This window comes from Lagopus muta, chromosome 2 (assembly GCF_023343835.1).
Source record: "Lagopus muta isolate bLagMut1 chromosome 2, bLagMut1 primary, whole genome shotgun sequence".
Lineage (NCBI taxonomy): Eukaryota > Metazoa > Chordata > Aves > Galliformes > Phasianidae > Lagopus > Lagopus muta.
The window spans coordinates 69,156,126-69,182,742 of record NC_064434.1 but is presented as its reverse complement, the minus strand read 5'-3'; the positions used below and the strand labels follow the sequence as shown (position 1 = coordinate 69,182,742).

General features: G+C 35.7%; 1 protein-coding gene and 1 long non-coding RNA gene across 3 annotated transcripts in view; both read left to right on the top strand.

Annotated features, from left to right (window-relative positions):
- WDR27 (WD repeat domain 27) overlaps positions 1-22,102 on the top strand; it is an 88,535-nt gene extending 66,433 nt beyond the window's left edge. The window contains exon 24 of one of the 2 annotated variants that reach the window (XM_048936840.1): positions 21,192-22,102. In XM_048936840.1, the coding sequence (XP_048792797.1) occupies positions 21,192-21,366 (175 nt within the window). In that variant the 3' untranslated portion in view covers positions 21,367-22,102. The remainder of the gene's footprint in view (positions 1-21,191) is intronic. The other variant, XM_048936842.1, reaches the window with a different exon arrangement.
- Positions 22,103-22,311: 209 nt separating this feature from the next.
- On the top strand, positions 22,312-26,057 carry LOC125689546 (uncharacterized). Its single transcript, XR_007375333.1, has 3 exons — positions 22,312-22,991; positions 24,907-25,035; positions 25,658-26,057. It is a non-coding gene; the product is annotated as an uncharacterized LOC125689546 (long non-coding RNA).
- The last annotated feature ends 560 nt before the right edge of the window (positions 26,058-26,617 follow it).

Below are 26,617 nucleotides of genomic sequence, written 5' to 3'. Positions count from 1 at the left end.
ATGAGAGAGCCTGGAAAAGAGGTTGATCTCTGCCTCTCCAGTATTGAGTAAAAGAGAACAACTCTTAATCCAATTGTTTAATTACATAATGGAAAATTGCAACGAGGCAAGAGAGATTTTCTTTTTTCCATTAAGCACATTTGTAAATAAACTACGTGACATCAGGTCTGGAATCAAATTGAATGACACCACTACAGCTGGACAGCTGGTCACAGTGCTTTTAGCTGATGCACAAAACTGTTGTAGTTTTTAAGCTCCCACTTCTGTAAGCATTTCCTGTTTCACTGAGTTATTTCTAGAATTTTAATGTGTAGTTTTAATGTGTACTGATTCCAAAGAAATAGTGCCAAATGTAGAGTGTAAAAAGTAGTACTGAAAATCACTTTAGGTTACTAGAATATTAGAGGGTAAAGACTGAGGGGCTTCCTAGGAGATAAACTTAATCAGAATTTTGTTACAGATCATTAGTGGACACTATTCAAACCGTATCCTCGTTGAATTCTTCTTTCATTTTAATTTCTACTGTGTCTCTAATTTACAGATTTTATGCTTTAAAAATTGGAATGACTTAAAAGTCAAAATTAAGACTGCAACACTTAAAACTTAGAGAATATCAAAGTGATTGGAATTTATACAGTAGATGGTAAGGACAGAATTTGATAGCAAATGGAATTTTGGATTGTAGGGAGAAAGCTGTACAGTATTAATGACAGATGTTCACAAGACAATTGTGGCATTTTATTAATATTGGAGTTAATAAAATTGGAATTAATCTGGAAATCTAAATAGATTCCAAGAACATATAACCCATGTGAATATATCAGAGGCTTTTGTACTTTTCCAAGATTTCACGCACAAGAGTGTGTTAAGTGTCTACTAGACATTGGCTGTATGCACTAATAGTAGAGTCTTAAAACATGAAAGTGATTTAGGCTTAAAAGAACTTACAAATCCAGCTTGAAGATGTGATTGTATCCTACTCAAGGCACGTATTCAGCTATTGCTTATTCATTTACATTATTTATTCATTGTTTGAGTTTTTAGTCCTTTAGCTTGACTCATGAAGCTGTTTTTGTTGAATGAGTTGCATGCCTCATGCAAACCCACAGTGGGTGGTCATAGTAAGTTGGCAGTTAGGGAGGGTCCATCAATGACAAATAGCTTTTAAGTAGGGTGTATCATGGGTGGTCCAAGAGTTTCCTGGGAGGGACTATTTCAGGAAAATGCTGTGGCCAGAATGGGAGTGGTCCTCTCTGTTTAAAGATGTATTTTCAAAGTCTACTCGGCATGACTGACATTGGGACAGCTGCTCCGCTGAGAAGAAGGAAAGAGATGTAGAAAAAGAGGATTCTACATGTAATGCTTCCATAGAAGACAGTCATATAGTTCACAGTCTCATTTTGAAGTGTACTTTATTAGCTGGCTTTCTATGTTATATAAGTGAAAAAAATTACAATTCTAAATTTGTAACTACAGAAGCAGCTACTGTTACTGGATTGTGGTGAGGTAGTGAAAGATTAGAATATTTGTTTACACTTTTTTGCAATGTCTTTTAAAAAAAGATAAATCTTTGTATTAATTTAGTCCTTTTTTTTTTTTTTTAAGAGCTAATACAATTTTTCTTCACAATACTGTATACAGTTGTACTCTTGTGCTGCTCTCCTGCCAAGCCTCAGAATTTTTCCAGATCTTGAGGTTGAAGGAAATTTGTGTGCCAAACTGCTGTAGGGAGACTGTGATTTGAGTTATATTTACTTACTATAAGAGTGAGTCACTTGGATTACCTTGTTAGTAGAGCAGAGTTTCTTTTTGATGCTGGTTGTTTAAGAATGATACTGCTTCCGTTCACAGTACACTTCTATTTATGAAAAATATCAGTCATGATATTGCCATTGGCTTCAACACCTTCCATATACTCCTCAGTGTCAGTATATTTGTCCATTCACAGTGGTTTATTAATAATATATTCATGTTGGAGATTAGTAAACTGTGGAATTCTGCTATGACAAATCAGTAGACAAGTAGCTTTTATTTTCTTTCCAGTAGTCTGTGTAATACATCTTAGCCAACGTTAAATGCAGCCTCGTGTCTTTTCATAAAATGCCAATCCTACAATAAAAAAAAAAAGTTAAATGAAACAAAATGAAGGAAAAAAAAACCCATGTTATTATAAACATGTATTAGGGTTGAATAATTCTGTTGTTTTTGTGAATTTTTTCATTCTGCCATGTCAGCTGTTTACTAATCTCTGAAATTTTTGCTTTTTGGACAGATTATTAAAGTATGTTTTTCTACTCAGCTGTTCAGAAAAAGATGTTCAGATATTTTTGAGTAAAAATCAAACAAGTTATTCAGACTTTTTTTTTATGTCTTGAAAATACAAATTCTTCAGCAACTTGAAATTATAATTGTGATGCTATAATGCTGTCATAGTCATTGAGATAGGGTTATCATTGAAGACATTTCTTTATTCGTACTGTTTAAGAATTGAAGGCATTAAAAAAAAATTAGTGTTTTGGGCAAAATATTATTTTTTTTTCTGATGAGCAAAGGCAGATAGATCTTTCATGGATTTGCAGAAAGTGACAGCAAATTAAAGTCCCTGTGCTTTTATGTGTGTTTGAACATTTCTAGATGAGAAGCTAACTTAGGCAGCAATCCTTTCCTGTCAGACAGCTGAAAAAATATTTTTACACAGCTAGATTCCCCATATGATCTGATACCATGCTGAGGAAGACAGGTTGAGGATAATTAAATCTTGCAGAGCTCTTGGCAGCACTTTCTGATTTCCATGCGACCTCATCCAAGCTGCTCCACTGTCATTTCAAATAGTCTCTGATTGGTTGGTGGCTCTGCTGGACATTGCACAGCCTTGAATTGAACACTGTTTTGCTTTGGAAATTCAGCATTGATGATGTGTCATTTTTGGTTTAATTCTGTGACTCATTACAATTGCCATCAAATACAAATTGAAATGAAAGTGTACATTGGCTTAGTTACCAATATAGCTCCTGACCATACTAAAAAACATTTTTATGTTGATCTTATTGTCTATGATATCGAGGTGCAACATTCGAAGTATTTCAGAGACTGTTTAAAAAAATCTCTTCCCAGTTCACTATTGAATTTTAAAAAGATACCAAACTATGAAGTATTTCAGAAGCTGAAGTTTCTGCAGAATGACCCATTTGTCTTGTGTCAATGGGCTGTAGATGCTGAGGATGAATGATGAATGGTAGCTTGATGTTTTTGATAACCTGTATGACAATCTATGACACACTTTATTTCTTTGCCTTATATAAGTGGCAGTAAAACATCAGTTTGTGCTGTAGAGGAATTCTATGGACAATGTGGTAACTGTAAGTTTTGGAATTTTGCATCAGACTGGCATTCAGAATATCCAAGGTAAAAAAAAACTCCTAGTTCCAAAGAAACTTAATCTATGTTTGACATTAGCAATTTTTGTTGAACACCCATTTTAGGTTATTTATTGGAGACATGCAGGATATATTATTATAGCTGATGTAATGTGGTCAAAATTGTTTCTAACTGAAATGTTACATAAAGAAGAATAATATATATATACCTCAATTGTTTTAAAACTAGTAAACCTTTTTAATTTAAATAATTATGATAACTAAAAAATAATACTTGTTTGTTTTCCCAAATCACAGCCATTTTCTTCCATTTATGTATGAGAATTTACTATGCTCTTCCCTTGTCCACTGAGGCAGTTATGCTATCGTAGAAGGCCACTAAGGCAGGACTTGCCTGTAGTGAAGCCATGCTGGTTTTCTTCTTTCACTGCCCTGTTTTCCATGTGCTTTAGCACAGTTTCCAGGAGGATCCATTCCATGGTCTTCCCTGTCACAGAGCTGAGGCTGGCAGGTTAATAGTTCCTTGGGTTGCCCTTTCTACCCTTCTTAAAATTGGGCGCAACACTGCCTTTTTTCCAGTCACCAGGGCCTTCACCTGACTGCCACAACTTTTAGATACGGCTAGGAATAGAGGGACCATGAGAAATAATTTCAGTGAAATTCAAGGGCAGAAGGTACTTTAGAGAAATTGGCTGGAAAACAAAACAGAACAAAAGAAAACAGCAACAAAAAAAAAACAACTGTATAACCAAGATGTTATAATCACAATATAATTGTGTATAATCAATAGATATCAAGATGTTATAATCGCAATATAATCAAGAGAGTAAGGCAAAGCAAACAAGGATCACAAAAAGAGAATAAGTGGAAGAGCTTACCCTTGAGTTGAGCTCACCAGAAGATACCAAAAGAGGGGATCTCCAGAAGAGATCCTTCCCCTCTGGTAGCCAGCTCTTCAATAGGTCTAGGAGGGGTGGAGCCTGGCTCCACCCCTTCCGGCAGCACAGGAGAATTGCCTTCACCTGTGCTCCTCTGGCTGACTCATGGCTCACCTCAGGTGATCAATCAGAGGTTCAGGCCGTGACTCAGCAGTTCCCATACAACAACCAACAACAAATAAACCAACTGCAAATGGCATGTTCTTTGTTATTAAGCGAGTGAGAAATGATCTGTAGCTAGAGAAACAAATTTGGACAGCAGCAGGCCTTTTAAGGACACAGAAACTAAGGAATGCTTACACTGGAAGAAGGAAGAGCCAGATGAAAGTGATATGTTAATAAGAAATGGAGGAAATAATGTATAATGCTTTGTCTCTGGGGCAAGAGAAGGAGAACAGAAGAGAAACACTGCAGTAGGGGAAAAGAAAGACAAGAATGTAAAAATACTGTGGAGGAAGAAAGAGAGTATGGAAGAGTAGGGACTACGGACATGAAATTTGGTATTAGAAAAGTAACATTATTTAGTCAAGGTAGTAACAACACCAAAAGCAGAAAAAGACACTTCTCAGAATCTTAGTTAAAACTTCTGATTGAAATGTATACAGGTTAAACTGTTTTGCTCATCTGGTCTGCTGCAGCAGTGCAGTTAGCTGGTTGAGGCTCCTGAATCCATACATATATTAAACAAAATTTACCTGTACTTGGACAGAGTTTTACTGGGCATTTCAATTCCAGCTAATCCATATTTGAACTTCAGTAGAATTTGTCTTGAAAGATCTGTCCTCACTCAGGTAGAAGGGATAGCCCTTTATGGCATCCTAATAAATGTTCTGTGTTGGTACTGCTTATCATTACATATAGTGCCATGAAACTTAGTGTTTCCAGGGAAAGAGGATAAAGTAGGGGCATCCTCCTTAAAAATTCATGCAAGTCTTCCTTTTCAACATTACCATTAGCCAATTTGAGCATCTTAAAAAAAAAATATTCAGAAGTATGATGGCAGCTTCAGAGTATGCTGTTCCAAAGTGATTCAGCAGTCATACAATTTCCTTCAGTTTTGACTTCTTCAAATGAAATAAAAACCAAAGGAAAGGAATTACTTTACATGTAAAAATCTTGTTAGTATTACCTTATACCATTAATACATGTTTGGATAATTAGTTGCCAAAATAATTACATTTTATATTCTCCCATATGAATTAGTAGATTCCCAGAAAGCTATTTGCACCATTCTTCTCTAAACTTATATATGGAATGTATTATTAATGTGGTTGCTTCTGTTTATTGAAAAGGTACCTTTGGATGGTGAAGCATTAATGTTGGCTCATACCTTATGCCTTGACAGTTTAATGTTTGCATATTTGTACCTCCACTAGGTAAAAAAATAAAAAAAAAATAAAAAAGATTGTTTCCTTGTTTTTCATTTGCAAAATGTAGACACAGTTATGATTTTACACAACATAATAAATGGAGAATCCGTATACACAAAACAACAGTTCTTTCTGGAGCTTGCTTAAAGAGTAGGCTTCTTCCCCCCCCCCCCCCCCCCCCCCCCCAGAAATTTTCCAAGGAAATGTTAGCATCTTGGAACTCTAAAGAAAGATTCCTGTAATTTCTGTGTAGCTATTCCACACAAGTGCAGTGGAACTGAATTTAAAAAATTTCATTTATTTCTATGCATATGCTGATTCACTTAACAGGTTTAGAGGTTTAAGGATAAAATCAAAACCTGACTTGCAAACCTTTGCAGCGTACAAGGCTACTGACTTCTATAGTCTCTGAAATAATGTGGAACTTGTTCCTAATCTTCTGTTGTTTACTATTTTTTGGGTTACATTCCCCGTGTTGACATTTTAGCAATAACCTTTTCATTTTCTTTCACTGGTGACTTCTCTGTTATCTTGTAGATGAACAGTCTGAGATTCACCTGTGCTTTGATTTTAGTGTCCTGATCTCATGTGCATGGAAGAACACATGCAGCTAAGTGTCCTAACCTGGAAATAGGCAGAAGTATCACTAAAAACTCTACTAAATTCTTTCTACTATTTTTTTGTCCTATTAGGAACTCATAGATTCACTTTTGAATTCTAATTTAGTTAATAAGAAAAAAGTGTTTCTGTGAGATTTTTTTTTCGGTTGAAGATTTGATTTTAGATTCCATGTAGGTCCAAGCTTTGTCAAGGGCATTACCACCTTCTGTGTCGTTGCTGTGCAAGTTGGACCCAAATGGGTGCTTCTGTACACTACTACAAACCACTCAGGAGTGGTTGAACAGATGATATCTGCAATGGCCTCAGGTAGAGCTGCTGACTTTAAGCCAGAAGCTGTTGTTGCTGTAATTGACATTTTCCATTTCCCTTTCTTGTTAGCTCTTCCAATAGGGCCACCTTTAGGAAAATGCCAGACTTTCTGCTCCTGACTAGGGATTCCTGCTGGACCTATCCTTTGTCTTTGATTCTGTAGTACATGTCCTTTAGTTTCTACTCTTCCAGGCTGTTTTATTCTAGTACTGTAAATGCATAGGAGTGTAAGACAGCATGTTTCCAAGAAAATTACTTCACATGCATGATATTGATAACTCTCAACCACAGACTACGGAAATATTATGTAGCTCTGAGGGTTAAAGCAATTTTACTTTGACACTTGATTAACAGAAAGGGACTTGCAAATATATAATGATGTGGACTGCCATTCTAATGTTGAATGAAATCCAATCTCTTCCAATGGGAGGACCCTGTCCCAAACACTATTGTGTTTCTCCACAGGTTCTATGAAACTGAGGATTCATGTACTACCAGTCTCTGCTCAGTACTTCTTTTGTGGGAGGGTGTTTAATTTTTCATATTCTGACAGCCTTAACTTCTTTCTAGGGACTGATACCTTTTCCCAGCTTTGTGGGTACCTGCTATGAACTGCCTGGAGAGAAATATCGGTTGAAAGATATCAGCTCAAACCAATTTTTCAAAACTATGCATTTGTATAGTTGCAGACTATGAATGATGCATTAAATCCATAAAAGAATGATCCATAAAAGAATGATCCATTGTTTTGTCATGATCTGTGCTACCCTAAAGCAAATATGTCCTTCCAGTAACTCTGAGAATTGAAAAAATTAAGGACATATTTATTATGTAGGTGTGCTTGAGGACTCCAAACTTGCATTAATCTTACCAGAGTTAAACTGCTCAGTGGATTACTAGCAAGTCCGTTTATGACTTGGACAGTTTCATGATCTAGTCCAGCACTGGAGGTGATCTAGTAACTTGTCAGCCTTATTAACTCAATGGAAGGTGGTACCAACATGACCACATTGCCTGCCTCTGAACTCCTGCAAGGAACTGTGCATAATCCTGTACTAAGCCATATCAACATACTGCCTTGATTCTCTGTTGGCTCAAGCATTACTGCACCATGGGCCATTTAACAGTATAGGTACACTCCACATTTCATGCCTGTGTTTTTGTATATATATATTTGAGGTACAGCACACTGAATGAGCTTGTTACTTGACATGCTACATTTAAACTTCTCATTTGGCTGTACAAATCGTGCACTTAGGAAAAACACATTTTAAGAAAGCTATTAATCTAATTCCTTTTATGTTTTTCTTTTGTGAGCTAAGAAATTCCAGGAAACTAACTCTGGTCAGTCTTCTGTTAAGATTCTGGGTATTTTTTGAGTGTATATTATTCTAGTAATTTTTTGTTCCAAATTGCAATGTGGTGTTGCAATTTTTCCTGCAGAATAATTCTCAGTACTTACAAATTTGAAAAGCTTATAGCAATTGGTAAATATGCAGTGATCTGAAAATTAAGATGATATTAGTTTTGTGTATACATCATGATACTAGCTTGCTGTAGAAAAGGTTTTCAATGGTGCATACTTGGAGTATTTGTTAACTTGTAGGACTTTTTTCAAAACCATGTGTAACAATTATATTCAAGAAGAAAATAAAAAAGTCAGTCTGTAATACCTTCATTTGCAAAAACAGAAAATAGTAGAAAATCACAAATAATTTTAAAATGTTTGCAGTGCACAAAATTGATTTTTATATAACTTTTTTACCTCAAAGGAATCATATATTGTAAGAATTCAGCATCCTGTATTAAATAGCAGACTTTACCATGTGTGGTATATAGCAAGGTTTTCTTTTAGGACTGAAATATGCCCTAAAAGAAGTATTTGATTATCTCTTGTAAAATAACGAATGTGATATATGAGCCTTTGTATCAGCAATACTATAAATGCTTGTATTCAAAGTCCTTGGGCTTTGGCCATGGAAAGTGGTTCCGATTATGCTTTATGTTTATAGGTCTTGTACGTGGCTAGTGAAAACTATTTGTTCCTAATAGTCTGGCAAGTCACTCAGTTCTTCTTGTGCTGAGTGCTGGAGTCTCCAGAACTGAGTGCTCTAAAGTCATACCTGAGGAATGTATCACTTAAGTAGCAGTCTTTTGTTCTGACCATTTTATTTCCAGACAGTTTCTAAACTCAGTGTACAGTATACTTTCTTGTCACGCTCTTCTTCCCTATTGCCCATTAAACATAGTCTCTTTTCAAAGACTTCAGGTACATTCATAGCAATTTTTCAGTGTGAAGTATTTACGTTATATATACTGTCCAAAAGGTATCAGATGTTGTTAAAGCCTATCATTTGTAGGAAGGTATCAAAATATAATCCTTAGCTGTGAAATGGCAGCAAAGTTAAATAATTTGTTTGTGAATAATATTCAGGTTTTGAAAGCAATAAGTAATTCCACATGTAGATCGTACTGTTTCGTAGTCAATTGCAGTGGTGAGGTATCTGCAAATTGCACATTTAATAGGTTCATTTTAGCCACCAGAAACATTAAACTTCCTGATTTACCAAAGTAAGAATATAAAATGAAAAACAAAATCACTTTATGCTGCCCTTCTATTCATGCTTTCTTTTGTGGAAGGATAAGTGCAGACTATTCCAGATGTGATGACTGACTCTTAGAAACAACACAGGGTTACAAAGAAAAAACATGTATGCTCTCACCTCTCATTTTGCACTGGAACAGGAGTCTTACTAAGACTTGCAGTGTGGAATTCATAGATTTAAAGTCAAATCTGCACAATATTTTACTCATCCTAAGAGTTTTTTTTTTAGAATCTAAATTTCATCAAAAAGCAGATTTTTTTTTTTTGTGTGTGTGTGTGTGTTGTGTTTATGTATATTAACATGTTAAGGAAAAAAATACTTACATACAGTTATATATGTATATAATACATAGCACAGGTAAATTTTTCCTCTTTCTTTCCAGGGATGTCTTTTTAAAAACTCTGCTTGTGTTGACAGTAAGCCTTGTGTGGTGTGCTGGGGAGGGATTGTGATCTGTGCTTTTACACATTTCTGCATGTACAAAATGCCTGTAAGCAAAATGAATCAGCACAGCTGGGTGTGCATAATTTTCAAGTTATTTATGAATCAGTAACTTCACTTCCTTCTGAAAACCTTAAGTCTTCCAGCTAAATGAATACTTTGCATTCTATTAGCAAATACAAGAGGCAGCTTTTGTTGACTTTGGATAAATGGCATTTGGACACTGGCAAGCTGTGCTTATTAAGTGATTTACATTTATGTGTCCACAGGTTTTGATTTCATTTGATATATGATGCCCTATTTTGCTTTTAAAACTTTGCATTTCCGAACATTTTTTGTAATTACTGAAGTCGGTGATGATCATCTGAAAATACAGATGTCTTTGGAAAATGTTAAAATAATCATCTGTGGAATGGCAAAAGTGTGATGAAAAATCCTTCTCCTCAAGGTACACTTACTGGAGATCATGAATGGAAAAATCCATGGATCCTGCCATACACTATTGTAGCTGACTTGTAGCTTCCTGCACTGTAGAAATTCATCTTTCATTCGTTGACCCGTGGGTTTGCCTGTTTTAATGGCAAGAAAACTCTGAGATTTAGTGCTTATCAGTGATATTTAGTGTGTTAGATTTCAAGTGACAGTAGCCCAAGTCTCTGAGAGTATGGGTTTGTGGAGTTTGCAGAGTCACAGTCTCATTGCTATTAATGAGCTACCTGGACTCTTTCATGTACACATTCTTGCACTGTGTCATTAAGTAGAAGGAAGACATTTTTTCAGGCAGTGAAGCTTTGAGGTTTCATTTTATTTTATGTTTTTTGACTGCCAACAGCTATACTTCATTATACATGGAAAACACATTTGGCAGCTTCTTTTCTTCAAGGTTCTTCTTAAAAATTACACCCAACAGTTGCTTCCAAAAGTATTTTTGTCTCAGTGGAATCTCCCTGGGCCTTCTGCTTCTTCAGTGAAGTGATAATATAATACCACTGGAGTGATTTTTCATGAAATTGCATTTTCATGACTTCGGTCAGGAAGGTTCAATTCTGTAGTTCATGTTATAAAGTTACACTATATCTCAGATTAAACTTTGTCACATCAGTAAGTTTTATATATACTTTTTTTCAGACAGTTTATTTCAGAGATAGGGACATCCCGAATTTTTTCATCACTGTGTACTTTCACTTTACTAAATTTTGGAATACATACTTATTACTTACCGTGTCTAAAAAACATCAATAAATAAAGAAACTTTAATAATTTAACTTACCTAAAGAACTAACATTATATTTAGTAGAGGCAGGGGGGGAGTTCAAGTTGATTAACATTTCCATGAATTTAATCTGCTTTTAAAATTACACTGGTGCTATTTTTAACATGAATTTTATATTTAGATGGACTCACCACATCCCAGCAAACATGTTTTTAAGGTCATATAAAAGGGACACTATCTAATCTCTGTTTATTTTCTTTATTTATAATTGTTCACCCAGAAATAATTTAAAATTCAGTTATATTTAGAATGCCTCTTGTGACTGTGATAACTGCCACGTGATATAGTGGCATCTTTGCTTTTGCAGTCATTTCTCTTGGACAGCTAACCTGAGAGAACATTGATTATTTTAACGAATAACCATTTTTATAGAATAAAAAAAAAATATTTTAAACTATGATGACAATTTGAACGGTATGAATAATCTCTCTGAAGAAGTCACTGCACTTGCAATTACTTTCAACCATGTCTAGATCTGTTGGGTAAATTTTTTTCTGATATAAATGACTTCATTATGTCATTTTGTCCCTATATGATCAGTAATTAGCAACTACTTAAAAAAAAGCCCTCTTTCTTGCAGCGTATGCTTTTAAAACACATAAAATTTTTGCTAATAGGACAAATTTTTGTAATTAACATATCCAGGTAGACGTAACACTGCCCAAGTTGAATCATACCAAAATTTTTCATTTATTCTTGTGTTTTGCTTTGAAAATTATGAATAGAATAAGTCAGAGAAATGTCTTTATACAGAAAATTTTCTTTTTTGGTACTTGTCTCTCTTTTGAGAGAGCATTTTTTCATTATTTCATGATAAAGTGACTAATTTGAATGCAAAAGTAGTATGACAATGGCAGGTTTTGGAAAAAAAAACAACAATATATTGTAAGTAAACATGTTCAGTCACTTGAATGTGAATAATAAAAGTGGAAATGTAATCCTGTTAGATTCTGATACATGCCTTATTTTGAGGAAGAAAAATCTGTCTCTTTGGTGTATCAAGGATAATTAGAGTTATCTAACAGCTACTTCAAAGGGAAGTGCCTGATTGCTGTTGTTTGGCTGGCATTGCATGAAGGAATTTTTTTTGTTTTGTTCTTAACATATTTTGCTGTGAGCTAATGTCCAGGTTTTGAAGTGGAGTTTGTGCAACTGAAATTATACACCCCAGTGGGATGCTAGTAAAACTCTTTCTCCTGTTTCCCTCAGTTTTTCTCATTACTGAGTGAAGAGACAGGACTGTAATGACAATGATGTCATGCAAACATTAGCAGCCTTGGAGATTAAGGCAGTCTTTTCGAAGAATGTCTGAGATTACATTTAAGTTGTTTCAAACCTATCATTAAATAAACGATCATTTGTCCAGCCATGTGAGTTCTAAGTATATTTTGCAGACTTTACAAAATTACTATTATAGGAATATAATAAAACCCTTTTCTGCATTAAAAATAGTTTATTATACATTTCTATATCTCTATATATTATATTTCTATATCTCTAATTACATAATAATTTCCAGAGTATCTCATTATTCTTACAAGTGAAATATTTTTGTGACGTTCATATTCCACATTTCAACACGTTCAAGATTTTCCAGCAGAGATCATGCTTTGTGAGTGTATGTTAGTGTCTACCAAGCAGATCTAGGAATACCTAAAGCTGGTGACAATACTTCTTGCTGAGATAAATCATGAACTTCTAGAGATTATTTCTAGCCTTTTGTGATTGCTGATGACTGTCCTTTTAATTCCAGTTGCAACAGGATTTCACTCAGGAACGCTGACATTTCTCTGCTTTTTTTACAAGAAGGAAATTTTAGCAAAGAAGCGTTCACTCTGGGTATGACATCTCAAAAAGAAAATATCAGATATATAAGTTCATAGGCTGTTTAGATACTGTAAATTTTGAATAAATAGTATTAGAAGGGGAAGTGTTATTGTAGCAACAAAAGGTTGTAACTAGTTCAGTGCTGCTGTTGTGGGGGTGAACTAGGGAAGCAAGACATTATTAATTCCCTGAGCATAATATCCTGAAGCAAAACAGCTGGATTTTACTCTATGCTTTGTGTTTTTATGTTAATTGATACTTATTCAGAAAGATATAGCAATATTGACATAGCACTTTTGTTTAAATGCAGATTCCTTTGTGGGTTCAGTAGGAAATACTCTGAAATATTGTATTTGGTTGTATTGAACTTGAGACATGCAGTGAGAGATTTGACTTTTTTATGACCAAATGTTCATCAGACAGCTAAAACCATTACTTTTTTCTCAGACTCACTATGTTTATATAAAATCAATTTCAAATGGTTTTTACAACATTGAAAACATTGTTTGTTTGTTTGTTTGTTAGTTTTCTTTTTCTTTCATCACATCCTATCCACTGGAAATTTCCTCACTCCTGCTTTCTTCTAGTTCTAAACACGTTAAAGAAAATTTACCAGGAAAATATTTTTACATTCTTGTAGATCAGCTGAGTGATACATCAATATATAGTTATAATTAAAATTGGAAAAGCTGAATTTAGTTGAAAGGACTGAATAATTTTGATGGAGGACTACTTTAGGAATGTAAATACAGTGTATTTGCCTACTTATGTCATTGCTGCCTTGCAATCATGCCAACGGAAATTCAAAAATCCGTATTTCATATTGAAAATTATTTAACATGGATATCTTTCATTCAATCTGAATCTGAAAGCAAAGGACACAACAGCTGGATTTCTAAAATGATAATGTATGTTTATGTGAGACATGAACTGTAGCTATGGTCTGTAGAGAAGCTTACTTTTTATTCAGAAAACATACACAGTAATAAATTGCCCTTTCTTTCATTGCTGTGTTTCAATACCTTGATACTGACTAGGGTGGCAAAGAAAAGCGTAGTTCGCCCTCTGTAATCTCACATATATTTCCTTGTTACTGCCAGCTTCTTTACACAGTATGGGCACATTTCCACTAGCAGAGTAAGCCACACACCTGTGCAGAAATGAGTAGAACTTTGTATTTCATAAGTCCCAGACTGAATTTGAGTTAGTTGCTTTAAGTATCAGGCTATGTGGATCTTCAAGCAGACCCAAAGGTGTTAACCACCAGAATGGAGTGTTGAGGCAGAATTTTATAATGGGACCAAATGTAATAAAGATTGTGTGAAAAAAAAATTAAGTACTGTATAAGTTCTTTTCTAAGTTCACTTTTTATTGCTAAGCTGTTTGGGAGTTTTAATGTGTCTGTTCTTTCACACTTCAGCTTTCTTTATCTTGCTACAAAATCAATTACTACTACTAATGTTTCAATAGAAAAGGTATGATGTCGCAAAACCCAAGTGAATGCAAGGATTCAGTTCAAAAACATAAACTCTGAAGAAAGAGAACACTACAGAAGTCATACTAAAGGAAGGAAAAAATAAAGGCAATTTATTTAAGTTTGTGACTTAAGTTTTACACAGCACATTCACCTGCCAGTTCAGTCAAACAACACTGTATATGAGAGTGCTTAAAACATGTTATAAATAATTTTCCAGCTCAATCTTGCTTTCATTCAGCCTGGCCTTTTTACAATTTTCTGTAATTTATTCAGTCGTGTCCTTTCATTTGTGTTCTAGCAGCTGGGATTTGATGTATTGATGTGTACTTACATAAGGAACATTTACTACCACTTTGTCCTAGTGCTCTGCACACATTAGGGTTTACTGCCAAAATGGCATGTTTTCTGGAATGGAAATATTTAATATGGCCTATTAAAAGAAAAACAGCATTTGGGGGCCTATGTAAGTTGTCATTAATAATGTGGTAGCAAGAAAGAAACTAGTTTATTTGATTGCTGCTAGTTGTAAAGAATAACTCTAAATCAGTGTATTGTTTCACTTATTGGCTTGTTTATATGAAGTCCTGATCCAAGGCCCCTTGAAGTTAGAGAAAATTCTCTCAACGGACTTAACAAATAAAGTCTTACCTCTCAAATCTGGAAGGTGTGCAGGGCTTTCCATACAATCCTGCTCTGTATCACACCCATCTTCATAGCATTTGCATTGTTGAATGCTCTTCCTGCAGTGGTACAAGCTTTATAACTACCTTCTGTCATGTTTATTTCTTCATTTACCTCTAGAGGCAGAAAAGTATCAAGTGAATTTCATCCTTTTAGGTGAGGATTTTTGGTGGTAGCTTGTTTTTCTTCATTGTCTTCCTGGGGATTTTTATGCTCTTGCACATATTCTTACCTATGCAAGAGAAGGCAAAGTTAAGCAAATGTGATCCATTACGGGAATCTGAAGTTTTTTAGGGTAGCTTATTCTTTCAGAATTTCTTCATCAGTACTAGATTTAAATGAAAAAGATTTGTGAATGCTAGTATAGAAGCAAAAAGATAAATATAAAATTAAATCACAAGTTGTATCTAAATCAAGTAAATTTCACACCTCAGAAAGTGGATAGCGTATAATTTATGAATACTATGATCATAAAGAAGTCTTCAGGTCTTGAATGATATTGTATCTATACTCTCTATGTTTTTGTGTGTGTGGAGTTTATACCTCAAGGAATTATGGTTAAAGACTGCTAACCTGTTTTTATATTTTCTTTTCAGTTCTTGTTTCTGCAATAGGGTATCTGTTTTAACCATAAAAAATTCTGTACTATCTTTCTGTGAAAAAAAAACCCAAACCAAACCACCATGTGGCTTTGATCTGATTGAATTCTTAGAGTATAGCTGACGGATTAAACAGTCATCTTTCAAGAAAACAAATCTTTTCATAATTTTACATTCATAAATTGTACATATCTTCTCTTCTCGTGTTAAACCACAAAGCCAGAGTTAGTAAATCCTTCATGTAGTACAGATCTTCAGGGACAAAGGTAGAAGGCTACATTTCTATAGACATCATTTTCAGAAAAGTAAAAAATATAATAAAATTCAGTTCCATAGTGTTTCTTGTTGCTCGTGATTACTGCTGTCAAACTATTGCAAAATTCAAGAGCCACTGTTTTATTGGTGGTTCTGTTTTCACTGATAAACACTAGTTTTCACTGGTATTCCTGTCAGTTTCACTTCAGCCACATCATTTCTCTTCTGACAATTGTATATAGGAGCTATAAGTGTGCCACTTGTAAATTCAGAGGTCACATTTACCCATTCAAAGATGATAAAAACAAAAATCTGTTGTAGACATTGACTGTATTCACTGAAAAGAGATCAAAGTTACTTCCTAAAATATTTACCAATCTATGACCACTGTTGATTAAAAATGTGGTGCTTTATAATATGGTGTAAGGATTTTTAGGTATGCCATAAAAATGCATATAACTTAATTTGAATTTAAAATCATTACAATTATTTAAAAAAATCTAATGTAAATTTAGTTCTGAATTGTTTCATAGCCATATATCTTTAAACATTCTTGGTAAGCTGAGATTTCCACTGATGTTTAAATTAATAGTGTTTTAAAAGTAAAAACAGTGATCAAAATACTGTTTCCAGCACTAATTTGCAATGTGGCTTAGTTCCAGTTGCTTGAATTTAATATTTATTGTATCAGTGAATAATGTGAGTGTATGGTAATATATGCCACAAAAGATGGTGTTCTTGTGTACCGAACTTCAAACCCATTGAGTAATGCCTTCTATCAACAACACCATACATACCTTGTGAAAAGGAAGATGGCTTGAATGAGGAAAGATTTTAGAAGCAGAATAATAAACAGGTAGGAATGAAGAAAATGTAGGAAAAAAAACCCTCATAATCAATTACCAAAATCTACAAATTACCATTATTTCTTTCTTGATTTAAAAATAGTCATGGTGATATAACTTTAGATGCTCAGTGATACCATCCTTAAATTAAAATTTGCAGTTGTGGTTTTGTATGTGCCCTCTTATTTTCAAATAGTTTGAATAATGAAACTAAAAATAGTAAACCTCTAAAACCTACATTACCATCTGGTTTGCTAAAATATGGGAGTTTGGGCAAGATTATACTTTTTGCTGCACAGCTACTGGGCTTTTTAAAGATTCTTATCTCTGTTTGCATATTGCCTTTCAATATTTCCAACGATTTAGTGTTTGTCCTGTACAAAACCTTGATATAGAGTTCCAATTAGTTGCAGAAGTGATGCCAAAACAAAATATGTATTAGTTTGACAACTTTTTTTAAAATTCTAAATTTTGAGTGGTATATTAACTTAACTACTCTTGACATTTGTAATATAATTTAAAACAGATTTGGAATAGCATGGCTGGGAGCTGAGGAGTTTGAATGAACTCAGTTTCAGAAAATCTGACATAATTGGTAAATCTTGTACTAGGATGAGTAAGTCTTATATTGGTAAAAGTTGTGCTGATTGTGAGCTGAAGAAGATAATCTGTTTTGAATTGTTGTCATAGAAATTTGAAGCATTTCAAGTTTGAAATTCTGTATTGCTAGCTATTTTTTTTCCTGAGGCTAATCCCTTCAGCATATTTTTATAATTTTCTACTGATTGCTGTACCTTGACTTGAAAGAACCTTGTTGAAACATTTTTTTTTGAAGCATTGCTTGTAGTCTGAATTATCTTCAGCATCCAAGTTGAGATCTATAGTAAATATCTATGTTTTGTAATAGAAATTAATATAGAGATTTCTGCTACCAAGAAAAACTTCTAGAAAGAAGGCTTTCATCTCATGTTGTTTTAGACTGTGGACTAATGATCTGGTTCTCACATTTCATATTTATTACTTGTATTTGTCTGTTATACAAATAGCAACAACTGAACTGATTTCATAGTCCCTGCCTAGGACTCAGGGCATAAGAAGCAATTAAAATGTCTCCAGGGAATCTCCTGTGCACTGACTTAATCTCACAGTTGATATGATGCTATGAGCAAACTGACAGGAGCTTGATATTTGCTTATTCCTCAGTGCTTAGTGCAAGCATGTAACTTCCATCAGCTGCCTGTACTCCACTTCTGAGGATACATTTTATTTAGATAGCATAATTCACAGCAGAATAACAGAATAGCAGGTAACTGAGTCTAGAATAGTAATGGCCGATAGGAGTTGCATTGTTGGATATTTTCATCTGCAAGACTGGACTTCAGAAACTTTTTAAACTATTTTGTTTGCTTTCTTTACAATGATTGAGAAGGACAGTTTCAAATTTATGACTTCATTGGTGTATATATAAGGAGAAAGAATAATATATGTTGAAACCAAGACTTCCTAACTCTGAAGCCCAAAGCAAATATTTTACTAATTCAGCAGAAGAAAAAAGAGAAATGGAGAATTTTATGCAGTTATAATAATTTCATTATAACCATTTTATTTTGTCTGACTTCCTAAAATGTCACTTATTTTAATTTCCCGGTGACTTAAATCCCATACAACTTTGATGTCACTTGAAGTAATTGACTGAAATATTACAATTATTTGAGCCAATGAATTGTACAGCTTTCTACATTTTTAATAGAAAAAAGTGCTATGCCTCTTTCACTGGAGACTTTTGCTTAGCAAACTGAGAAATATATTTGCAAATCATTTCTAAAACACTTCAGCTATTCCCTGTGGTTCTTGCTTCCCTTTCTCTTGCCCTCTTGGCAATGTTTGAAATATTGTGGGTTGTTTTTTTGTTTTGTTTTGTTTTGTTTTTGGTGTCTTGTCTGTTGGAATTATGTTTCTGCAGTAGCTCCATGTCTTCTGTTGCAACAGAAAGACCTTCTCATCCTGCTGGTCACTGTACCACGATATGCTATGTTTGGAAATTTAATACTAAAACGTTTTAAAATATTAAAACGTTTTTTTAACTGAAAAAAAAAAAATAAATCAATAGATTCTAAAAATAGAATAAATTCTTTATTAATTTTGATACCTTTTAATTTCAACCATTCAGACATTTCCACTGCTTTTTCTCTGTATTACGTGGTGATGCTCATAGGCCATTGGTGCAGTATGCAGCATATGGAATATATGCCCTTCTTTCACAGGAACTTAAATGAGAAATGTGTTGATTTGGTTGTCTGACATGTTCTCCTATAACTGTAATATCTTTCAGTCCTATTCCAGGAGATAGATATATAAATGATTTAAAGTCAAATGACATAACAGAGCAGGTTTACAAGGTAGAGTGATATTACAATAAACTTAGTTTCAAACCATGAGATGCAATTCATTACATAAAGAAGTAATTGCTAAATTTTCAGGGAACACCTCAGGATGCTAATGAATTCAGTGACCACATCAAAAATTCCGTGGTGAAACTTCTCTGTAACAAGTAGATAATTTGAATTATGATTATAGTGTCATTGTAACTGTCTAATTGTTGCTTGGTTTGTTGTTGTTGTTGATACTTTCATTAGACTTTTAAAACATTAGTTGGATTAAAAAAATAATCTCTCTCTATACTTCTCTGGAGAGTGACACAGCCTAGGGGCAGCCTCTTTTGCATGCTGCTGAGGAAAGCAGGGTGGAAAAGCAGTAGAAAGGGAAAGTGTAGGACTTGTAAGACAATCAGCACATGACCAAGAAGAAGTGATGTGAAAGCTAGACAGTGAGCGTATTTTAGCTTGGCCAACATTTCCATGATTCTATGTTTTGGTGTTGTCAGATGTGTGAAAGATTGAGTAAAAAGATCGTTTTTAATGGATGAACAATGGGACTCTGGAAGGCCAATGTAATAGTCATTTAGGGAATACATTTGCATTTAGCAAGATGAAACCAAGCAGTGTTTTAGTAGTGTCAGAGGATATGGCATGAGGCAGTGACCACATGCTGCAGTTTTTGAGGTTCAATCTGGGCACTGAAAAAAAAAAAAAGAAAAAGTCACTAGGGGCCAGAGCAGCACTAGAACTGCTTGTGAAAACTTGTCTTCTCACAGATGTCCTAAATTTGACAATGCCATAGCTTACCTCATTCTACTGTTTTCAGTCACCACTGAGAACAGAAAGCAGGTGGAGCAGGTGACCTTCTTGGGTCTTGTAGAAATTAAATTGGCTTAATAATGAATCTTCAGTTAGAATAGAATCTCTGATTTGTTAGGTTAGATCAGCTCTGTATTTATAATTTGAAACAATATTAAAAGCTTTTTTTTTCCCCAAAAATGAATACAGTAACTTAGGATAGATTACTTACATATTTTACCAACATATCCTCTTTCCAATAATAAGTTACAGAGGTAGATAGGGAGCCAATAAAAGTATTTATGAAAGGTGGAATAGTCTTGAATAGCAATAAAAATACAGTTAGAAGAAGCAGACTGGACAGTTCTGAATAGATTATAGTATCAAGATTACTTAAATGAGAGAGAAAAAGATGAAAATAAGAGAACTGAAGTCACAGTCCTTGGGGATAGCTGTTGTGGGAGATTGAAAATTTATTGTTGGAGATATTGAAGGAGGATGTACAAACCACCAAAGCAAACAGTATAATTTACTGAGCCAAAGAAAGTAAGAGAATGACTAAGCATGTCAAATAACAGGTCAAGAGAAATAAAGATGAGAACTGTAAGTGATATGATGAGATGAATTTTGATGAACTGATTAGAGCACGAGATATTTGTTTGCTTTCAACCAAAATATACTGAGTATAGTTTGGATTTTTGTCACTGACATCAGTGACTGTAAGTCCTGATACACACAGTGAAAACACCTTGAATAAAAGGTACCGCTTGAAGACATAACTTTCACAGTGCTTAGTTTACAGAAGAAACTGCAGAAAATAGAACTTACTTTTATTTCAGAATTAAGATTTTGTGAGATTGATAAAAGAAAGCTAATGCAACTATGACTCTTAGTTCTTGCTTCATTATAAAGGTTTGCATCCTCTTTCAGTATACATTCTAGAAAGGAAATTATACTACATTTTAACATCAACCAAAGCCTGAAAACACCACATGGTGGTATGACTGACTTAATTCATAATGTTTTCCATCTTCACTTATTCCAGCTCTTTCATGTTTATTTTATGTTCCCTTCTTGAGTCATACACAATGCAGTCTGTTTAAATTTCTATGTGGTTTAAACATATGCTTTGTTTTGACAAACTGTTGACATGCTAGCTGGTCTTGACACAAATTTGAAGAGCATGAGAAGGAAAAAAAAAAAAAAGGAATTTTCAGGCTAGTTTGTGTTAGAAGAATTTATAGGTAAAGCTGGAGCATTTTAAAGGTGAATTCTTTTAGTTGTCTTTTAACATAGAAGTTATTTAAATTCACTTTACTTCTGTTTACACTGATGCAAACTTAACTCACTGCAAAGACATTGACTAAAGCCATAGTTCTTTTCTTTTGAACTGCAGCTCGTCACTGCCACCTTGGATGGTAAACTCCAGTTGTTTCTGCCCTGAGATTTGCCAGCATATGGAGCATTGGCCCTCTTGCTCTGAGAAAAGCGTTTTGCAGAGAGAAAGCAGACTGGTGACTGGCGTATGCAAGCAGCTTAACATTCCCTTCAAAAGCATAGATTTCTTCTGATTTTATTTAAGCAAGTTCCTCAAACTGTTCTCAGTTTTTCTGTTGTACAATCTGTTGCCTTTATTGCAAAAACTACTCATTCCGACTTCTTGTCAGCAAATCACCAGATAAGTGGCTTTTAGAGGACTGCTTGATCATTTATAGTTGAGTACACTGTAGAGCTTTGCTTATCTGAGACCACTTCACTCCAGATTGCAAATGCAGTTAAAATTGCAACTGTTCCTGTTTTAAAACTATGTCCACCTGTGCCCAAATATTTAAATTAATCTGAGAGGGAGAACTGCCTTTCTGAAATACCACAAGATTCTTTGTGTCATGTACCTTTGAGTTACTGGAGAAAACATAGATGTTGTTTGAAATTGTTAAATTTTCTAGGACAGGATCTTTAAATTCCATTAGTCAGGAGTCCCAGTAACACCTTCTAGTCCTGGGCTAGTTTGATCTCTGCAGAAGGATCTCTTTTCTAAGTCTATGGGATTATCTCTCCTTGCTTAATGTGCAACTTGGCTTTCTGAGGCTTTCTGGTTACCTTCACGAAGGCCTGATGCTGGACAGCAAAGTGCTTTGGGGTATTTTGGCAGTGGTCACAGCATCATCAGCCCATTCCGAATAGAGTTTTTCATCCATCCATTACCTGCAGATGTGCAGCTCCATGGTAAACCAAGAATTTATTAACCCCTTTTTCCTTCAGGGGTGAGAGAATATGCTGTACCACACTGGCACTAAATATTTTCAAGTGGAAATTTACTACAATTTTGTCATGTTTAAAAAAAAAAAAAAAAAAAAAAAAAAAAAAAAACAAAAAAACTTCCCCCCCCCCGGACTCCTCAGAAATGCTTGAATGCTTGTGGTTTTGAGAATGGAAAACTTTAGCTGACACAGTTCAAATTTGGCAAAGTTGAGTTCTTGAAATCAGGTTTTCTAATGGCAAACATGAGTGGAAAAAAATAGTTGTGGATAGTGCTGCTGTCTTATAATATTATATTTTAAAATTTCACAATCAGTAGGCTATCCTTCTGAGATCAGTGTGATAGAAGGACACAGAAGAGAATATCTAGTTACTAAAGAGTTGCAATTACAAAAGGCTACTTTTCAGCATAATGTGCCTGCAGAGACACTACACCTTTGGTTTTAGAAAGGCAACTGTATCATTTTGTGTTTTTCAGCACAATGACAAAAAATTTCTGCCATCAGAAATTTTCCTAGACAACTGCAAATATTTAACAAGCTATTCTGAGGAGTTTAAGTGTGCTTTCAGAAGATTTTTAAGCGTAGCACATCCACCAAATGTCTTATGAAAAACAGAAAACTAGCTTTGAAAGAACATGGATTAGTTTCCTAAATTATTTGCTGTGTCGACTGCATGGGAACAGTTAGTTCACAGCCTGAACCAGTGATTGAGCACCTGGTGAAGGGGCGTAGCCAGTCCAGGGAGCACACGTGTGAGTAATTCACCTGTGCAACCAAAGGGTTGTGTGCAACCAAAATTCACCTGTGCAACCAAAAGGGGTCTGGGTCCACCTTCTCCCTAACCTCATTTAAGGGCTGGAGCTGAAAGGGAAATATCTCTGTTTGGAGATTATCTTCTTTGGGAGTTTCTAGTGAGTCCTGATCTTTGGAAAGGGGTAAGCTGATCCTTCTTTATTACTGAGTTGTGAGCCCTTCTGAGAGATACAAAACTGGTTAAAAATAACTGTATGTACCTCCTCCTATTGTTGCAGTTACAACGTAGCATCTACCCTTGAATTTCAATATTTTGGGTAGAGGAGCAGAGTTTTCCTATCTGATTGATGCTTTGTGGGGCGGAGGGGTGGGGGGCGGGGGGGTTCCAGCTGAGTGTATTGAATTCTTTATTTAAAATAGAATTCAACAGCAGTTTGGTCTTTTATATTTAAAGGTCAGAAGATATGGGGATAGCCAGTGGTATTCTGAAGTGGATCCTGTTAAAATCTGTTTAGGGTTAAATGATTTGCAAAACATTGGGTACTATCTGTTTTCCAGTGTGGAATGGAGATGGAGTATTTTCTGAGTAGATACACTATTTGGACTTCTAGTAGATTATAGAGCTTAGAAAAAGTCAGAAGGGGGAGTGGGACGACATGGAAAATAGCTGATAGAAACAAAAAGAAATTGAGAAACTGTATCTGAGGTAAAACAGTGTGGTTTTACCCTCTGGGTATATGTTGGTTGTTTATTTGTGGGTAACACTGAGTAATAGTGATGCTGTTAAATAATGCCTTAAGGAACAGAGCATGCCCTGGGTCTCATGTTGTTTCTTTGTGGATAGGGGAGATAGGCAAATATGTGTTTCTCCTGTAATTCTGATTGTTTCCATTTTCATGCAATAATAGTAGGGAAAGCCAGGCACCAAGGGGCAGGTTGCAGTTGAAGCCTGTACTGATAAGGCAGGTCTAAGGTCAAGTCACCAGCAATGAACAAGAGCCTGTATACTGTTCTTGCAACAACCTGCACCAGTGGAGGTGACCTGCTGTTGCTACTGCTGAAAAGCACCACCATCAGTGTTCAGCAAGCATCAATGAGTGTCAGTGGGTGCTGTTTTTCACTTTCCCCCACATAGAAGAATTCAGTGACACCTGTGCTTTTTAAGTACTTCCATGTCAGATGCCATTTTGTCAGACTGCCCCTCTCTGCTGTCAACCACTTATTATGTTGCTGTATGACAGGATGTTGGTGGGAAGGTTCAGCCCCTACTGCCATACTACCACCATCAGCCTCTAACGTTGTGAGGCAACAGAATTTGGAGCCAGTGCTTTCAGAGCAGTCATAGAAAGCTATGATAGAGAACAAGGGTGTGGAGAAATCAACACGTGGCTGGAAGATGAGAGGTTAGAGGAATAGAGGAAGCAAGTTACTGCCTACTGCCAACATTTCGTTTTAGATATATTACTGAGGGGAATGAGATGAGATGTAGATTTCTAGCATTTACATCCCTACGGTGGCCCCAGGAGAGAGCCCCCTGGCCATGGCAGTGCACGGAAGGGCTGAAAGAGAAGCCCCCTGGCCATGGCAGCCCCTGGCCGGATCTGTTTCTCCTTTTTCTGTATGATACGTGGGATTTTGGAAGGTCCAGAAATTGGGAGACATTGATATGTTGAGGGATTTCCCTTTCATTGTGGTCCCCGGACAGGAGCAGCAGTTGGGAGGCTTTGTTGTATGGTGACCTGTGAGACATTTTGTGTGAATCCAAATGGAGGGGTTTGACACAGGCAACTGAAAACTTGTTGCAGCCTTAGAGAAACCTGCTTTGAGCTGTAGATGTTAATGTCTTAATGGGGAGGGTGGTTTCTCCACCCCAGCTCTACGGGTGCTAATTGCTGCAGAGGGATTACAGCAAATTAAGCATTTGGCTATGCATGCTGTCTGAGCTGTAGCTGAGGATGGAATGCAAAGGCATAAAAGTCTTTTATTAGTATTAAGCAACAGTCCCAAGAACCATATATGTCATTTGCGGATAGGCTTAAGAACTCGTTGGAAAAACAGGTTGATAACAAGCAGGAGAGAGCTCTTGTGTTTCAACAGCTAGTGATTGAAAATGTGAATGCTGACTTCGAAAAATACTGCATGCTCTGAAGAATCCCACTACGAAGGAACTGATGCAACAAAAGCTGCTGGAGTGGAAGCTATCGGATCTCAGCAACTGGAAGCAAGGTTTGCAGAGCCTGAGTTTATGGTTCATTCACCACCGCGAGAAAAGGAGTATCAAACCTCCAGGCTTGGTGATAGTCAGTATGTGGGAGCTGGAGCTGCAAAAGCTGCTGCTGAGATGTATGCTGGTGTTTGGAGTTGCACTATTCCAGCTGTTGGCATTGTTGCAGTGTATTTTTCTTAACCTTTTAGCAGTTGTTCAGTGCTCCAGAAAATTCTAAGATAAGCCTAAAAATGTTTTAAGTATATTTGAAAGTTGTGCTATGTCTGAATTCTAAACTGGAGAACAGTATTTGCTGTAAAAATGATGTGTTCATGTGCAGTAGATTATCAATATAGGAAGCTTTCTCATATTTGGTTGTGTAATCCATCTTGACTGGCTAATGTCTTACCTACACCTGCCTGGCTTTCTTAATTCTGGTTCTGATTATATAATTTCAGCGATTTAAATAATAATAGATTTCCCTATTTAAAAACAAAAACAAACAAACAAAAAAAAATACAAGAAAGGGAGAGTGCAGGTATGACCCCTTAGGAAAGAGTAGCTAAAGCATGCTGTGTTCTTAATTTTTTTAATCATTTACAGTGATAAGGTGGGACTGAGGCTATGCTTTTGTCTTAATAGGAATGTGTCCAAGATGGATACCAGCACGATGAGTCTGGCCGTATCATTTGCTGTAACATGAACACAGTACTTTCGTCAGTGGTTTGGGCTCTCTCCGACAAGACGCTTTGTCAGCTGCCTCACCGAGGAGTCACGAAAATTGGAATTGTTGGGTTAGGTTAATATGGACTATTGTTTGTGCTCTAAAGAACCCATCGTTTTTCTTCTTTCTCTACTAAGAAGAGAAGGGGGAGATGTGGGATAAAGAAAGTCATTATCATGCTAATGAGTAAAAAAGCTTAGTAACTTGAGCCAGATGTAAACATACACAAGGCACCTGGCTCCCACATGTAACCAGTTGTTCTTGCATGGGTATAAAAGGTTATAAGCACTTTCAATAAAGATACTTCGTTCTGCACCAGCAAGGGAGTCTGTGCCTCTTTCGCCACATATGCAGGGGAGCTCAGAGCCCTCTTGCCACACAACTTAGCATTAAGCGTTGATCTGCCTATGGGTGGGAAGGCTCATGGAGGGATCTAGACTGGCTGGATAGCTGGGCTGAGGCCAACAGGATAAAGTTCAACAAGACCAGTTACAGGTCTGCACTTTGGCCACAGCAACCCCAGGTGATGCTACAGGCTTGGGGCAGAGCAGCTAGAAGACTCTTTCTCCAGAAGAGTGTTTAGGCACTAGACTAGGCTGCCTGGAGAGGTGGTGGGGCTGCTGTCCTTGGAGGTGTTCTAGAAACATTCAGATGTTGTACTGAGGGGCATGTTTTAGCGGGAAATATTGGTGATAGGTGAATGGTTGGACTGGATGATCTTGGAGGTCTTCTCCAACTTCTGTAATTCTATGATCCCCTGAAATACTTAGAGGTTTAATGAATTAATTTTATTCAAGGACAGTGAAATGATGCTCTGTCAGATACTACTTTTCATCTTATTGTCTAAGTTGAACTTTTACCTACCAGTGTATTCGTAT